The 18,489-nt window shown below is 35.1% G+C and overlaps 1 protein-coding gene across 1 annotated transcript in view; it reads left to right on the top strand.

The window, feature by feature from the left end:
- Positions 1 to 16,179, top strand: part of INTS13 (integrator complex subunit 13) — a 29,031-nt gene extending 12,852 nt beyond the window's left edge. The window contains exons 8-17 of the mRNA XM_059185827.1: positions 1,553 to 1,637; positions 4,253 to 4,342; positions 4,520 to 4,609; positions 5,901 to 6,079; positions 7,160 to 7,330; positions 7,582 to 7,736; positions 8,027 to 8,257; positions 10,101 to 10,240; positions 14,720 to 14,855; positions 15,822 to 16,179. Of these exons, the coding sequence (XP_059041810.1) occupies positions 1,553 to 1,637; positions 4,253 to 4,342; positions 4,520 to 4,609; positions 5,901 to 6,079; positions 7,160 to 7,330; positions 7,582 to 7,736; positions 8,027 to 8,257; positions 10,101 to 10,240; positions 14,720 to 14,855; positions 15,822 to 15,861 (1,317 nt within the window). The 3' untranslated portion in view covers positions 15,862 to 16,179. The remainder of the gene's footprint in view (positions 1 to 1,552; positions 1,638 to 4,252; positions 4,343 to 4,519; positions 4,610 to 5,900; positions 6,080 to 7,159; positions 7,331 to 7,581; positions 7,737 to 8,026; positions 8,258 to 10,100; positions 10,241 to 14,719; positions 14,856 to 15,821) is intronic.
- Positions 16,180 to 18,489: the final 2,310 nt, after the last annotated feature.

Below are 18,489 nucleotides of genomic sequence, written 5' to 3'. Positions count from 1 at the left end.
TTTTCTTGCTATTTTGAAAGCTCTGCTTTGCTTTTTAAATTTTTTTTTGACATGTATTGTTTATTTTAATTGAACCTTAACTTTTTCTCCCCATATCATATTTTCTGTTTTGCTAGCCCACATTCAGTGTCTTTGACCAGGTCAGTACATAGTGAAAAGCAACAAGAAAGTATCACAGAACAAAATCCTGTATTTTTCTTTTTAGTAAGAGCACTGTATATTAGCTTTTTTGTTTTTAACTATGTTCTCATTATTTTCATCAAAATCTAATCTGTGTCTTAAATGATTACTTTTTCTGTGATTCTTTTCCTGACAAGTATGTTACTAGATTTTATTTTGTGCATTCTAGTGGATCTTTTATTTCCTTTATTATTGTTCTTACTCATCTAGTATGAAGGTGTTTGTAACTAATAGGTCTGATGGGGAAAAAATAGCTTGTAGTTTTAAAAGTTTATTATATTCCAGCTGAAACGGAAGATGTAAGTCACATGATTTTACTAATGGATTTTGTTAGGAATCTGTTGGTACCTATTCATTTCCATTATTTTATCACTCAGTTGCCTAGGACCAGCACAACGCCTGGCCCATAATAAGCTTCAGGTGAATTTTTACTGAGCAGAGTTGAATTTAATTTTATTGGTTACATTTGCAAATATGAAGTAGTCACCATATCTAAACATTCAAATTGGCTTTAAGTCTAGTTTCATTGTTTTGCTGCCACATGATGAACACTAAATTTTTTGAGAAATATGATCAGTTTATTATTAATTTCCTCCTTATACCAATGGCTGGCTCTCTAATAGAGATTGTAGCCTTATCCAATGGAATGGTTTGGATGCAGAAGCAATTATCAAGTAAATTAGCGTAATATATTTTAATATATGTAATTTCATGAATTACAAGAAAAATACTCTGAGGGTGACAGATACCTTGCTTTTTAAATTTGATCATATTTGTGTGCAACTGGTGTGACTCTTTCTTCATATCTTTTTCTTGTAAATAGATAATATTGAAGTTCTTATATACTAATTAGTGAAAACAAGTTACTAAACTTGTTTATTAGTCTGTATTTGCTATTTCATATAACTGGTATTTGCTAATTTCTTATAGGTATTTAAAGATGCTATTTCCTCCTGTAAAGAACTACTTCACTTATAATTTGTATAAACTCTTTCAATTATATAATATTTACATATAAATATATAAATGCTTATATATTTATATGTAAATATTATGGCAGTGTTGGCAGGACGGTACATTTGGAGTAAAAAATCTAACGGTTTGGAAGAGTCATCATTTATGATAATTCTGATGTAAGAAAAATCATTAAATACTTTATTACTTATATATAGCTAATAATTTTTATATAGAGTTCATATTGCCTTGGAAAACTATTGCATCTTTAAATAGATTAATCACTGAGCAAACTTTCCCATTATAGCTAATTATTGTTGCGTGTATTTTACCTTACTTGAAGTAAGAAGCAAAACGAACAATAAGTAACTTAATTATTTTGAAAATAAAACCAAGTTATTTTAAATTTTGCTTGAAGGAAGAACAACATGCTAACACATCTGCCAATTACGATGTGGAACTGCTTCATCACAAAGACGCTCATGTGGATTTCCTGAAAAGTGGTAAGTAAGAGATGTCGGAAGCTAGTATTCTGTAAGATCTGACATATGAAAGCATACTAACAACTTTGAGAAGTTTGTCAGTAAACAAACCTGATGGATAGTGGCCATTTCCTTCCACACTTATTCCACAGTATTATCTGTTAATGACCATGAAACTAGCATTCTGTAGAATTTTCCTCTGGGAAACACGAGGTGACTAGAACAAATACTGAGAGGGATAGCCATGACAGTCATGTCATAGTTTCCTTTTGCAAGCAAACTGCTTTGGGGGAAAAAAAAAAAAAAACTGCTTTGGGAAAGCAAAAAGAATGAGAACTGACTTGAAAAGTGATAGACTTCCAGCTTGCCTGCATAAAAACCAGTTGTTTTTAAATTTAAATTTCTTTTCTTTCCCCTAAAAATTAATTGAGTCAGTAGATCCCATCGCCAAAATCATTTCTGTAACTGTATCAGCATGGTTTGGGGGAGAAGACTCTGGAGATAATAGATAAGAGTTTTAGCTAAATCTTTGCCACCATCTAGCAAGACCCCTGTCTCTAGACTTCAGTTTGCATACTTTACTGAATTGAAGATTATTAGATGAACTATAATATTCCATCCATTCCTAAAGTTCAGTGATGTTGCCTTTAAGTTTTGGCATTTGTGTTAAGTCCTTTAGAATATTTTCTATGGAAGTTGATGCTATCAGAGAATAAATGGTTGACTTTGATCATGTTGTATACAACTTTTCTGAAGTTAATACCTTCAACCAGTCATAACATTTGTTACATGTATAAGGAATCTTGAAATTAACCTAATACAGATTTCTAACATGAGAAAAACTGTTAAGATAAATGGTTTTATTTATGTTTAACAAAGGAATGTAAATAACTTATTTTTAAAAATATAGTATGTGGAAATTACTAAGAATCTGTGAGGTAATAACCAACTTTTAAAATGTTTACTTTTTTTTTTTTTTTAAGATTTTATTTATTTATTTGACAGAGAGAGAGATCAGAAGTAGGCAGAGAGGCAGGCAGAGAGAGAAGGAAACAGGCTCCCTGCTGAGCAGAGAGCCCCATGCAGGGCTCGATCCCAGGACCCTGAGATCATGACCGGAGCCGAAGGCAGCGGCTTAACCCACTGAGCCACCCAGGCGCCTATAAAATGTTTACTTTTTAAAACAAAAATATTAAGAGTGTTCTTTGTGACACAAAATATTTCTTTCAGATAGTTATTGATTGACCTGTTGTATGTGTGACATATGGGCAACCTATGTAAAATGCTAGCTTTGCAGTAGGAACAGGGTGCTGTGAGAATGTAGGGATTGCAGGTGATTATGCCTCCATGGTTAGGCAAGCTTTCCAGAGATGACATAAGAGCTGGATTTTGACAAGTAAGCTTACACTTTAGCCCGCACATCTTACCTGAGCTCCAGATCTACAGATTCTACTGCTACTGCCTAATTATATGTACTGCCTCAGAGTCCTAAAACTCAACACTCCCAAAACAACTGAGGAGCTCTGAGCCCTGAATTGGTAGTCATTGTCGCCTTTTTTATTATTTTTTTTCCTTAAGATTTATTTATTTGAGAGAGAGTGTGTGCGCATGTACACGGTTTGGAGGCGATAGACTGAGGGAGAGGGAGAAACAGACTCCTTGCTGAGCTAAGTCCCAGGACCCCGGGATCATGACCTGAGCTGAAAGCAGAGGCATTAACCCACTGAGCCACCCAGGTGCCCCTCTACTTACCTTTTAGATGAAAACTAGTTTTCACTTTCTCAAAGAAACTGTACCCTGATGTCTTAGATTAGGTCAGATCTCTTTTTATAAATGCTCCTGGTACTGTATACATCTTCTTCAAAGCTTTGTCAACTTTATAGTTTGCATTTGTTCATTATTATTTTATTAGCATCTAGTCACTCTAGATGTTGTGCTTTAGATTCCATTAAGGCAAAACATGCTCACTGTTCTATCTTTTTTTATATTTACTTTGCAGACCGTTCATTTTATGTTTCTTCTCATAAATTCATTAGGATTCAGGATGATCAGTTGTGTATTTTAGATTTCTGAAGCTTTCTTTAAGTATTTAACCTTGTTGTTGTCTTATCATTTAATGGTGTCAGAGGGGAGCAGTTGTAGATTCTTAAAATTTTAAAAAAAAAATTGCTTCTAAAGCACCTGGGTGGCTCAGTCGTTATGTATCTGCCTTCTCTTCAGGTCAAAAAGAGGTCCTAGAGTCCTAGAATCAAGCTCTGCATTGGGTTCCCTGCTCCACACTGGAAAGCCTCCTTTTCCCTCTCCTACTCCCCCTGCTTGTGTTCCTGCTCTCACTGTGTCTCTCTCTGACAAATAAATAAATAAAATCTTTAAAAAAAATTTTTTTTATTTTGCTGTTGATTTTCAGTGCAGTGACTGAAATGATTGATTAATAAGAAATATGGAGGATAGTTAAATAATTTATTTTAATCAAAGCTAATATCCAAGTTTTACTTGGTATCTTTCTAGGAGACTGTATAAAAATGTTCTCTGAGAGGTATTTTCTTGCCTAGAGTTTAAACTGTTCTGGAAGTCTTGGGTTAACAATTTGAAGTTTGTGATCTATTTCATATTGTTTTTCTGGCTTATTCTTAAAGGTGATACCCACATAGGAGGCAGCAGTAGAGAAGGCTCGTTTAAAGAAACAATAACATTAAAGTGGTGCACACCCAGGACAAATAACATTGGTAGGTATTTTAAAGAAATTGAGAGAGAAAAGAACCAATCAAAGGTTCTTAAAGTATGTATGTCTTTTTGAATTTTTGTTTTTCATTGTGTTAGGGCCTCAATGAACATTTTTTTCTCTTTTAATTATGGAAATATTTCTTTATATTCTTTCAAATCAGTGTTTTCTTCCATTTCAGAATTACACTATTGCACTGGCGCTTACCGAATTTCACCTGTAGACGTAAATAGTAGACCTTCCTCCTGCCTTACTAATTTTCTTCTAAATGGTAATTTTCAACATTTAGTTGTTTTGTCTGAGAATATTCCAAGTGCAATTATTAGTAAGAAATGTGAAAATCTGAATTCTAGAAAGCTCTCTTTAATATAGTCTGAACATATTTTATCTCCTAAAACACTTCTAAAGTTACGTAATAATAAGAACCCTTTTAGCAGTTTTACTGTTTAAAAATAAGATGAGTTTATGCCTTTCAGATTGTTGTATCTAAAAAAAGTGTTATTTAATATATTTTTTAAGTATTTTTAAAGATTTTGTTGTTAGAATCTAAGTTGATTTTTTTGGTAGAATAGTACAGACTATTTGTTTTGGCCTATTGAATTTTAAATTGCAAGTATATATGAATTTCTTTTTTGCACAGTTTACCTTAACCATAAATACTGTATTTTCAATATTATACCATATGATTCTTTTTTTTTTTTTTTTTTTTTTTTTTAAAGATTTTATTTATTTATTTGACAGAGAGAAATCACAAGTAGATAGAGAGGCAGGCAGAGAGAGAGAGAGAGAAGCAGGCTCCCCGCTGAGCAGAGAGCCCGATGCGGGACTCGATCCCAGGACCCTGAGATCATGACCTGAGCCGAAGGCAGCGGCTTAACCCACTGAGCCACCCAGGCGCCCTATACCATATGATTCTTAACACATGACTTTGAATCCATGGTTTCCTTGTGCGAAAATTGAAAAAAAATTATGAAGAGTCCATTTACTGGATTTAAATTCTTAAAATAGCTTTACCAGTGATCACAACCCAGGTTTGAAAGCACTGATGTGATGGGTCAAAATTAAGCAAAATTTGATTATCAGCCTCCATAAAGTCCAGATTAAATAACCTTTCGTCATGTAAAATAAAAAGTAGTTAGAATAACCATGCTGATATATAGGAGGTATTGTGGAAGTGAATGGAGACTTTTTGCTTTCTCCCCCAAATATTGTATAACTTTGATATTTGAAGAGTTATCCAACAGTTGTCTCCATTTTCTTCTTGATGTCCGGGAGGAAAATCTTACGTACTTGTAATGTATAAATTTTGTAACCAAACGTTATACCAGAGACCACTATACTTACTTTGGAAAACTGCATAACTATGTAAACTTGGCATGACCAAGAGAAAACTGAGGCTAGAATTCAGGCTCTTAGGACTTGAAATGCAGATATACTGAATTAGCCAATGCTGCTTAAAATATGAAGCTTAATGAAATGAAAAATCTAGACATAAATTTTAAGGGAAAAAATAAGAGTTTATTTGAACTTCATCACTGATAGAATAATCTTGTTTTTGACAGGTCGTTCTGTTTTATTGGAACAACCACGAAAGTCAGGTTCCAAAGTCATTAGTCATATGCTTAGTAGCCACGGAGGAGAGATTTTTTTACATGTCCTTAGCAGTTCTCGATCCATTCTAGAAGATCCGCCTTCAATTAGTGAAGGATGCGGAGGCAGAGTTACAGACTACCGGATCACGGTAAGATTCCAATATTTATAAATTTTATGTTTTGACTCTGTCACCATTTAGCAGGTAGTTACTGAATGGCTGTTACATGCTAAGATCTGTTACAAATGGGGTTTGGAGAAGTTAATGATATATTCTTCTGATTTGACTTTTCTGTCAAAAGAGCTCTTTATCACTATATACTCTTCCTTATATATTCAGTGTGTATCTAGAAGTATATGGGTAGCAGTGACCCCTGAAATTGTAGGAAGGAATGGAAATTGATTTGAACTAATATTTCAGGTGGAAGTTTATTTTGTTTTAAGTTATTACTTAATGGCAAATAAAAACCTTTCAATATTTGGCCACTGCTGCTTTGGAATAACACTAAATTTTTGTTATTTAAAGGTATATGTAAGGAAGTTTTATTTTGGGTAGAAGTTCTGTTCTGATTTTAATTTTTTCAATCCCCCTCCCCTCTTTTACATTTGGTACTTCAGAGTTGTTTACTTTGAGGTGGTGGTAAAAATTAAATGTGATTAATGTATAGGAATATACTTTGTAAATCAAAAAGTGTTACATACTGCAGGTAATTATTTTTGATTAGGCTTTTTTTTTTAAATCTTTTTTAATAAGGAGAAAACTAATAAACATTCATCACAGAAAACTTAGGGAATACAGATTTCTTTTTTTTTAAATCAAAAACAAAGACTATAAATTACCTATAATTCTGTCATTCAAAGATAACCACTGTTAACATTTTGATGTTATGTCAAGGTAATTTTTTAAGTAAGCATTGGTATTCTAATATGATTAATCCCTGATATAAAAGAGTTAAATTATATAAGTGAAGAAAAATGAATGTTCCTTGGTTTTTAAAAAGTAGAACCATGAATGCATTTATGTTTGAGGCTTTCTTCATCTCCCCTGTAATAAAGGCGAATAGGTTTCATGTTCAAAAAGAAAGGAAAAAATTAGTAAGGGGACTGTTACAGGAAATACTTTGTTGCATATCACAGGACAGAAGACATCAGGGAAACAGACTATTACATGTAATCCATACTGAAACATTAGAAAATAGTTTCTAATTTTATTTTATTTGGTTATCATTAGGATTTTGGTGAATTTATGAGGGAAAACAGATTAACTCCTTTTCTAGACCCCAGATACAAAATCGATGGAAGTCTTGAGATCCCTTTGGAACGAGCAAAAGATCAGTTAGAAAAACATACCCGTTACTGGCCTATGATTATTTCACAAACCACCATTTTTAACATGCAAGCGGTAAGTATTAAATAGTTTTCAATCTTTCTTCTAGATTGGTTATATATTCTTTATAGATATCATTTCTCGAGCAAAGAATCAAATATAGGAATTTGCTGTAGATTAAGAATTACTAATAGAAAATTGAAATGATGGTTATAGGTTATCTCACCATGGTGATGTTTAAAATCAATTGAAGTTCTCCCTAGATGCTTTTGATATTTGTTTTTCAAGACAGATTTTCTTTTTATTTCTTAAAAAAATTCTAACAGGTAGTTCCATTAGCCAGTGTTATTGTGAAAGAATCTTTGACAGAAGAAGATGTGTTAAACTGTCAAAAAACAATATACAACTTAGTTGATATGGAAAGGAAAAATGATCCTCTGCCTATTTCCACAGTTGGTACAAGAGGAAAAGGCCCTAAGAGGTAGTTTTTTTCTTACTTTCTCTGTATATCACATTACTTGATACATACTGTTTTTAAGCTAACTTATTTCATATGTAAATTATATGGTTGGAGGTATGATTGAGATGAAATGATACAAAATACAGAATATCAGAACTGGATATTATAACTTAGAGTTACATCATGAACTGTCTAGGAAGAAAAAGTCCATGTGTAATGATTCCTTTTACTTTATTTTACCAGTAGCAAATGACCTTCAATATTATTTAAAGAGTATTTCTTAAGAACCCAATTTTAAATCTTTACTTCAGAGATGAACAATACCGTATCATGTGGAATGAATTAGAAACCCTTGTCAGAGCTCATATCAACAACTCAGAGAAACATCAAAGAGTCTTGGAATGTCTGATGGCATGTAGGAGCAAACCCCCAGAAGAGGAAGAACGAAAGAAACGAGGACGAAAGAGGGAGGACAAGGAGGACAAATCAGAGAAGGCTGTGAAAGATTATGAACAGGAGAAATCTTGGCAAGATTCAGAGAGGTGACTCTTTTTTTTTTTTTTTTTTAAGATTTTATGTATTTATTTATTTATGTGTTAGAGAGAGTGAGAAAGAGCGAGCATAATCAGGGTGAGTGGCAGCCAGAGAGAGAAGCAAGTTCCCCGCTAAGGAAGGAGCCTGATGTGGGGCTCAATCCCAGGATCCTGGGATCATGACCTGAGCTGAAGGCAGACTCTTAATCAACTGAGCCACCCAGGAGTCCCAAGAGGTGCCTCATTGACAATAGGGTACCATGGTGCATTTTGGTGTATCACATGCTGCATGTAGCACATTCATACATTCATTTAATACATGTTTATTTAATTTTATAACTAGTTTGATACCAGTTTTTGCTTTATGTAGTATGAATATAAAAAAAATGGTTTTATTTCTTTGTTCAGTAAATACTGAATGCCTTGTTTGTGTTGTGAATTTGGTGTAAGATTCTTGCCCTGGAAAAATGTACAATGTTGTGGTAGAGATAGACATGTAAGTCATTGATTACACCAAAGTGTGGAAGATGCAGTTCTAAAAATAGGCACAGGATATCCTTGGGAGCATAGAGGAAGAGCAGTCTTATTTCTGAAAACCTTCCTCAGTAATACACTCTTTTCCCTTAGTTTGTGATTTAGACAGTAACATCAAGGTTAAAATTTTTAAAAAAACATAAAAAGTAGTAAATACTTTTTTTTTTTTAAAGATTTTATTTATTTATCAGAGAGAGAGGGAGAGAGAGCGAGCACAGCAGACAGAATGGCAGGCAAAGGCTGAGGGAGAAGCAGGCTCCCTGCTGAGCAAGGAGCCTGATTTGGGACTCAATCCCAGGACGCTGGGATCATGACCTGAGCCGAAGGCAGCTTCTTAACCAACTGAGCCACCCAGGCATCCCAGTAGTAAATACTTCTGAATAAAAGTATCATAACATTTCAGCTGGCTTTGGCTTCTACCTCCTTGCCAGAAATCAGAAAAAGAATCAGGTAAATATTGTAATGGCCATGTTAGTAAGTCCCTTAAAAACGAAACAGAACCTACTATGGAAAATTTCAAACATCTATAACAACAGAACAAATAGTTACTCATTTATTTTTAACAATTCATGGCAGATCTCATTTCACATATATCCACAGCCACTCACCTCACCACCACCACCACTTTTCCTCCCACATGGGAATATTTTGAAGCTAATTCTAGAAATCATATCATTATATCCAAAAATAAGTAGAACATTTTATTCTCTTTGACCATAGAAGTTCATTTCTTTCTTAGGGCTACTGAATTTCTGGAACACAATTAGCTCACTTTAAGAAGAGTGGGAAAAGGTATTCTCATTCAGACACCACTGATGTTTATATATTTTGAGATGTTTCTGTTCTCTGATGAAACTCAAAATGAGATTAGAGTTTAGTTCTTAATTTGTGAACTGTAAATACATTTCCACAGCATGTAAACTGGGCCACAAATGTTAGTAGATTTCTTAATCTTCAGTGTAATTTGAAATAGTATTTTGTCCATATTTGTAAAAATTAAAATTGTGACATTTCTTCCAAAGATCACACTTCTGACATTTTAAAATTTAACTTCCTAAATTTTCCTCCCATGTTTTCTTATTTTACAGTGAACTACATTAGTGAATTATTACATTATTATGATGAAGGAGAAGGGAAACGTGTTTAATTCATTAAGTTCTCTTACCTGATTTTAGGAGGAGGTTGATATTTAGATTAGTTTCTAGGTTTCCTCTGTGAGAGCAGCTATCTTTTATTAAAACCAATTTGCAAAGTCTAGTTTAATTATTGAACCCGTTAGATTTAACACTTTCAATTTTATTTTTTGTCCCTCTGAAAGATTAAAAGGAATCTTAGAACGTGGAAAAGAAGAGTTGGCTGAAGCTGAGATTATAAAAGATTCGCCTGATTCCCCAGAACCTCCAAACAAAAAGCCCCTGGTTGAAATGGATGAAACTCCACCAGTAGAGAAATCAAAAGGTAAAGTGGGAACTGTGGTGACAACTGTGTTTGTAAAAAAGTTTTCCGATTTAGTTTTTCTGCAGTGTCATTTAATATTATTGCATATGTGAGGAAGAGCTACTAACTGCTTCTGGATGTGGTTTGGGAAATTCTCCTTATAGCCTTGGAAAACAAAGGCAGAAAATGAATTTGTTGGTATTAAAGGAAAAGTAGTGTCATGCCTTCATTATCGAAGCCTTTGGAAAATAAACACTTTTATTATAAAATCTGTGTTTTAGGAAATTTTAATTATGTGAACTTGAATTCATTTATATTCTTGACTCTATATCAGGTATGCTAGGTTTACTGAACACAAACTCTTCCTTAAACTCGTACTGAACTTAGGGAAAGATCTAATTTACCTGTCTACAATTTGGTGTGAATGACTTTCAGTAAAGGTATTATAAGTAATGTTTTCATTGTTAAAAACAAACCAACCAACCCACAATGTTTTAATTTCATTTTATCTCTGAATAGAGTGAAATGCTTAATTTCTTCTTTAAGGAATTCTGGCTGTCAGATATGAATTGGGCTTGGGAGCTCCTGAAATTGTAGGCTTTAGTTGTCTTGAAGATAAATTAGAATTAGTCCTTTTAGAATAAATGGCAAATGATGTAACAAGGACTGTCTGGTTTCTTGCTACTATGCCTTCCCTAAGGCAGTAAGACTTGGGGCTAGATGTGTTATGACTTTTGGAAGGTGATCCTAGGGAGAAGCCTTGTTTGTTTTTTATATACTTCCATTGTGTATATATAATGTGATACATGTAAATACCTCTCCATTTACTGATTTTTTTGAAGTCAGAGATAAGGATGATCTTACCGTATTTGCCCTTCAGGCATTTGCCAGAGTGCTTGGGAAATAAATAAATGTCTGATAAATTACTCTATTTTTCACAGGCCACAATTTGCCAATTGATTAGGGTGAGAAATTTAGGTTTAATCTAAACAATGTTTCTATGTTCCTTGGAAAATAAAACTCTAAAAATTATTTATGGCAGAGTTAAAAGAAGTTAAAAGAAGAGTTAAAAGAAACCAAAATCCTGTTAGTAAAAAATAACTAAATGAAAGTGTGTCCATAGGGTAGAATTTATATAGCCCAAGAATAGTAATTACTGTTCCCTTTTGCTAATGTGTATCATTCATATTTCAACTTAAGCAAATCCTTTTTCAGGAAGGACTTCCCTGACCTCCATTTATAATTAAGTTAGATGCTTCCATTGCATCCCAGGATTACACTAGGTAGCACTTAGAGTCTTGGATTGACATTGCTTATGGACATCCTGCCTCTACTACTAATCTGAAACATTTAAAAAGATTGGGCTTTTTATTTTTAAGAAGGCTCCATCCCCAATATGGGACTCGAACGCATGGCCTGGGGTCTCAGAGTCTCACGCTGTACCAACTGAGCCAGCTAGGTGCCCAAAATGCTAGGGCTTTTTAAAATTTACTGTGTGGGACACTTATGTGGCTCAACTGGTTAAGAATCTGCCTTCCACTTGGATCCCTCATTGAGCTCCCTGCTCAGTGGGGAGCCTGCTTCTCCCTCAGTCTGTTACTCCCACTGCTTGTGCTCCCTCTCTCTCTGAACAATAAATAGATCAAATCTTTAAAAAAAAAATAAAAAATAATAAAATAAAAGTTAGTGTTATATCATACCACTCAATTTCCTGGTGCATAGAAGTTAAACTATTACTTGTTGAATGAGTGAATGAATGAAAATATAAGGTAAAGGGGAAAAAAGCAGGCTACGAAAACACATATACCATTATCTCCATTTTATTTATTATTTTTTTTAAAGATTTTATTTATTTGACAGAGAGGTCACAAGGAGGCAGAGAGAGCAGGGTGGGGGGGGGGGTGAAGCAGGCTCCCTGCTGAGCAGAGAGCCTGATGCGGCCTCGATCCCAGGACCCTGAGATCATGACCTGAGCTGATGGCAGAGGCTTAACCCACTGAGCCACCCAGGCACCCTCCATTTTAAGATTTTTTTTTTTTTTTTTTGACATAGAGAGAGAGAGAGATCACAAGTAGGCATAGAGGCAGGCAGAGAGAGAGAGAGGAGGAGGCAGGCTTCCCGCCGAGCAGAGAGCCCGATGCAGGGCTCAATCCCAGGACCCTGGGATCATGACCCAAGCCGAAGGCAGAGGCCCAACCCACTGAGCCACCCAGGCGCCCCCCTCCATTTTATTTTTAAAAAGAAATTTGTGTACACACCTACATCTGCTGGTCACTTTTTTTTTCCTTGTCATTCTAAATAGATCCCTGATGCTTCACAGACTGGAAGCACTAAATAGATTGGCCCCTATGAGAAGTGATTTTGTTGCAAATCACTCTCTTCAACTCTTGTAACTTTCCTTTCAAGGCTGATATTTGAAATTCGGGGTTTTTTTTCTGTTCTCTTTTACAACCTAAGTCATATGTCTCTTCTGATTAGCAACTTCTGCGGGTCTTTTATTATATACTTCAGTTTCATCTGGTTTGAAAAATGACTTCCTGGGACTGTCCAAAGTAAATTTTGTGCCAGACATATACTCTGCATGTAAGGTTAGGCTATTCCAAACAGACCCTCTAGATTTGGTGAAAATCTCTTCAGCTCTTGTTTTGATGGGCAGTTCTGTGAGTTAAACAGTTCCATCACCCAGATGATTCTGTAGGACTATGCCTTTGTAATCATCCTACACTCCCCTTACTCTCAGTCCTGCATAATCATTGATACATTTTCTTTTCCTATAATTGTGCCTTTTTCAGAGTGCCATATAAATCATAAAGTATGCAGCCTTTTGAGGTTGGCTTATTTGATATAGCATAATACATTTGAGATTCATCTGTGTTGTGTGTTTGTCAATGGTTTTTCGAAACACATTATAGATAACTAGTTTTATTAGAATCTGCCAACTTATTTTTCCAAACTGGGGTGTCATTGTGTGTTCCCACCAGCAGTTAGAGTTCTGGTCGTTCTGCATCCTCCAGAGCCTTTGCTGGATTTCTTTTGTTTCTCCTCTGATTGGTATGTAGTAGTATTTCATTGTGGTTTTAATTTCCATTGCCCTCATAACTGATGATGGTGAGCCTCTTTTCATTTGCTTATTTTCCATCTGTATATATTTCTTTAATAAAGGGCTCATTCAGATATTGTGGTTACATTTAAATTGGGTTGTTTGAGAGGTTTTTGTTGCATTTTGAGAACTTCTTTTTTCTTCTGGATACAAATGCCTCATTGGATACGTGATTTGCAAATATTTTCTCCCAGTCTGGTTTGTCTTTCTCCTAACTGACTTTTATGAGCAAAAGTTTCCAATTTTGATGAAGTCCAGTATATAAAAAAAAAATGTTATGGTTATGCTTTTGGTGTTATTGATAAGAAATTTTTGCATTGCCCAAAGTCACAGAGTATTCCTACATACTTTTTTAGGAGTTGTATACTTCTAGATTTTACATTTAGGCCATGATCCATTTTGAGGTTTTTTTAAAAAATTTTTCCATATGGTGTAAGATATGAGTCAATGTTCTTTTTTCTTTTTCTTTTTTATGTAATGTCCCAATTGTTGCAGCAGCATTTGTTGAAAAGGCTATTTTTTTCTTCATTGAATTGCCTTTGCACCTTTATCAGATATCAATTAATTTTATATGTGGAAGTCTGCTTCTGGGTTTTCTTTTCTGTCCCATTGGTCCATGTGTCTATTCTTTTGCTAATACAACACTGTTAGGATCACGATAAGCAGAGTCTTAAAATCAGGTAGTGAGTCTTCTTTTTTCTACTTTTCAAAATTGTTTAGACTGTGCTAGTGCTTTGCCTTTTTCTTGTATTGTGTAGGAAAGAGATAACATAGCAAACTTGAAACTATTATCATTAAGTTTGGCCATTGGTTGGCATCTAGGAACTTGGCTTCTAACACATTCCCTGAATGATGAAGTTATTTTGTCTTACATCTGAACACTTGCCTTCTACCTGAGAGTCTAGACTTTGGTAATTGTAGTTTGGTAGAGAATGCTTTTCTGTCCAGCTCTTAATAAAAACCCAGGGTTCTGAGTCTTACACGGGCTTTTGGGGCAGAAATTTTCTACATACACAGCTGCATTTTTGCTGCTGGAGGGACCGTGCACTTGGTGTGAACCTTCACTCTAGGGAGAGAGCATGTAAGGCTTGCAAGTGGATTCTTCTGTCCTTTGCTTGGTGTATCTCTTGCTCTTATTGATCTGGCTGTGTATCCTTACTCTGTTGCTGCAGTGGTTCTTAGCCCAGACTGTAACTTTATATTTAGTTACTTTAATCCTTCCAGCAAATCACCAAATTAGTAACTGGTCTTGGGGACCCCTGGACATTTAGAATAAGGGAAAGATGATATTGCTTTAATTTTATAAAATGAACAATGGAATTAAAGGTGAATTTTTTAAATTTGAAAATTTTAAAGTAATGAGTTCTACCTTGTTTCTCTTCTTTCATATGTAACACCAGGGCCAGTGTCCTTATTGTCCCTGTGGAGTAATAGAATCAATACTGCCAATTCCAGAAAACATCAGGAGTTTGCTGGACGTTTGAACTCTGTTAATAACAGAGCTGAATTGTATCAGCATCTTAAAGAGGAAAATGGGTCTGTATTATTTATTGTAGAAATTGTTTTTCTTAATTGCTTTATTACAAGTTAAAGTAATAAACACTGCTTATTTGTTGTGTTCAGCATTTTTTTTTTTAAAGATTTTATTTATTTATTTGACAGAGAGAGATCACAGTAGGAGAGAGGAAGGGAAGAGATCACAGAGAGAGGAAGGGAAGCAGGCCCCCTGCTGAGCAGAGAGCCCGATGTGGGACTCGATCCCAGGACCCTGAGATCATGACCTGAGCCGAAGGCAGCGGCTTAACCACCTGAGCCACCCAGGCGCCCCATGTGTTCAGCATTTTTTTATTACTAATATAATGAGTTGATACATGTTACCTATAAAGAGAAAAAATTAACTCCTTTGATTCTTGGTACTTATAAAAGACTTGATTATATTGATTGTAACTCTTAGAGGATTGTATTGTAATCTATTGTAATCCTTAGAGGATTTCATTGCTCAATAAACATCACAGAGGGAAAAATCAGGAACACTTAATATACAATACTGACTCTTATTAAAAATGGGAGAGAAATACATTTCTATTAAGTACTACAGTATTAGAAATGTTGATTTTAATTAAATAAATCTCAGGTCTGATGATTTTAACATCCTTTTTGGAAGACCTTTTGAAAATGTATTGGTAAAGGAGTTCTTTAGTGGAAAAGAAAATAAATTTTTGAGTAAATGGTAGAAGTTTTTTCCTTAGTTTTAAGCTTGAGTGGGTACCATGAAAAAGTCGGGAAAGTGACTTTATTTCTCTGAGCTTCAGTTTTTGTTCTATCTGTGAAACAAGGAAGGTAGAGTAACCAGAGCGACCCAACTGTAGTCCTTTTCTAAAGGACAGATGTTCTTTTGTCCTATGAATATATAGTTTAATTTTGTGTGAAAGTTGGAGAAAAAATATGGGTAGTTACTGAATGTTTTGTTTTACCACTCATTTTTTTCCTTCTGTTTTTCAGAATGGAGACGACAGAAAATGGCAAAGCCAGCCGGCAGTGAAGAATAACTTGAGGAACTAAAATTTACTATACATACATATTTTGGGCAGAATTTGATATAAGTACTTTTACAGCAAGATTGTATAGTTATGTTGCCTGGACTGGTTTTTACATTTTTAAAATATTTCAACTAACTTTATCTTTTTTGTATTAATTGTAAAATTGGCACATATATCAAAAAATATACATTTGAAATTTGTCCTCCCAAATCACACAAATTTATTTTATGGTAAAAGGATGTTCCCTCTGGAAATGTTTTTTAAAAAATTCTTAGGCTTCTCTTTGCCAAATAAAAACTAAAAATTTCTGAAGTGCAAAATATTGGAGTATTCTTTTAGAAGACAGGTAATTTATTGGATGGCTGTCATTTTTAGAAATTTAAAAAAGAACTCTCAGGATTTAGGTGAGATTTGTAATACTCAATATAAAATATTTTCTCTTAATCTGCAGCATATATACAGTGCTTTTCCAAATAAGAATGTTGTTTTTGTTTATATTTTATTTTGTGTAGGTGGTGTAGGTGTTAGCCATTTAAAAGCAGAATTTATATTTATCCATTTGAATAATGTTGCATGTTTTTCCTGCTAAAAATATACTGTCCACTGACTTCTCATATTAAAGAGAATTATAAAGATTACTTCATAGACTTAGAAGAAAGGAAGTTACTAGGTTGTTTGCTTTTAACCCAGAATAGAATCTTGGTCTCCTTATCTGTCAAATGTCATGGTTACAGGGTATATGTTTGGTGAGACTTCTTTTGCTGCTTCTTCTGGAGGCTTATAACATGCTACAAGAAACAGGTTTCGGTGTTAAATGCTAATTCTAGGCTTGTTATTTTTCCTTGAGTGTTTAGTAGAGGAGACAAAAGCTTTGCTTAAACATAGAGATTCAGTATTTTCTATTTAAACTACTGCAGTTTAAACAAGGGTTTGGTGGGCTCCCTTGTCAAGCCAGTGAAATTTACATTGCTCTCTTTTATCAACTCCTGTCTTGGTCCCAGCCCTTGCATCTGTCCACTCCTCTAAGCTATAGTGTTTTTATCTTCACAACTGTGTATAAATATACACCTATGCACAGGAATGAGCAGGCCTGATTAGTGACTTGAAGATTTAAGGAGCTATAATCCCATCTTGAATTATTGCATCATATATAATTCTGTTTGTGTTCTGATCTTCTGATCTTCTGTCTTGTTCTTGATACCCAGTTTTCAACTTGTGCCCACTTGGAGTCCCTCGTTTGTGTCTTCATCCAAAATCATTCCTTTGCAGTGCATCTTCAAAAGCTGGGATCCGTTTGTACTCTTGACTTATGCTTCTCCCTTTCCAATGTGCTGGGACCATGCTACCTGTTGAGTCTTGTCTTTTCTAAACTGCAGTCTCCATTTTTAGGTACTACTTATGAACTGTTGGTATACTCTACCAAGGGGAAGGGGAGATATTTCTGTGGCTGCATTTAGAACTGCTGTACCAATGGCCTTCTGTATTATTCCATGTTGTTGGTTGTCAGCGTTATCCAGCTGACTCTTCAACTGCATAACTGTCTTTTGAGCATCTCCCAATTCACCACCCCCACAGAGTGTCAGGCTATACTTGGCCTTATCTTGAGATACATACTCCAGCCTTTTGATGAAAGTGACCATTTTGGGACAAACATAGAAGAATGACTGTTAGTTGTTGGTTCTTTTGAAACAGGAACTATATTAAGGACTTATTGGTCAAGAGAAATAGAATTTAAATTTTAAAAAAGTTACCCATACAAAACTGGAATCTAAGCTTAAGTCCAGACTTAATGATTGCAGGAATCAAAGTTACTCTAGAGAGAACAGGTGCACTTCTAATTAAAAGATTTTGACAATAGCATTATGGTAGCAAAAGACATCCCTCGTTTTTATCTCTCCCCAACCCCAAAAGCAAAAATTTGGCTTTCACCCAAGACAAAAGTACCTTTGAGGGAACTGCGGGATCCAGCATCGGATGCCAAAGAACCTAGGAGGAATCTCGCTTACCTGTGTGTCAGGTAATGGGTAGACAGACCTTGGTCCTAGCTATGGACTATGCACTAGTTTGTGAATTGGATCCAGTCCCTCTCTGCCATGGTCCAGGAGCCCCTAGAATGTATTACCTGAAACAATTACCCATGAACAAAAGAGCCTTTGTGGAAGTCCATATTTCTAGAGAAGTTTTAACACACCACTAGAGCAAAAAACAAAACAAACAAAAATACAGATCTGGACACATTGAAGTGGGTACAAGAAATAGCTTGACTTTACCTGCATCACCCTTCCTCCAAGGCAGCACAGCCTAAGGCTTAGAGAGACCTCAGCCCATTATCTGTCTCACAGGTGAAAGGGAGAATGTGTGAGCGTGCACCTGATTTTCCCAGCTGTGCAGGACACTACCAACGGGTTTCCTTTACCCATCCAGAGTACTGAATCATGAGTGACATGACTGGAAGGCAGAAAAAGACTGGGAGAGTGATAGAAATCTTGGCATTGAAGGTATGTGAATCCTACTGACTGCATTCAGACTCTTGAAAGAAACACACCCACAAGCTGTTGGAAATGTCTCACCCATACCTAACCACAACTGGCCCATGGGCACCCCCCAGCACTCTGCATGTCTCAATCATA

This window comes from Mustela lutreola, chromosome 8 (assembly GCF_030435805.1).
Source record: "Mustela lutreola isolate mMusLut2 chromosome 8, mMusLut2.pri, whole genome shotgun sequence".
Classification (NCBI taxonomy): domain Eukaryota; kingdom Metazoa; phylum Chordata; class Mammalia; order Carnivora; family Mustelidae; genus Mustela; species Mustela lutreola.
The sequence above is the reverse complement of the archived record's forward strand: the minus strand, read 5'-3'. Positions and strand labels throughout refer to the sequence as shown.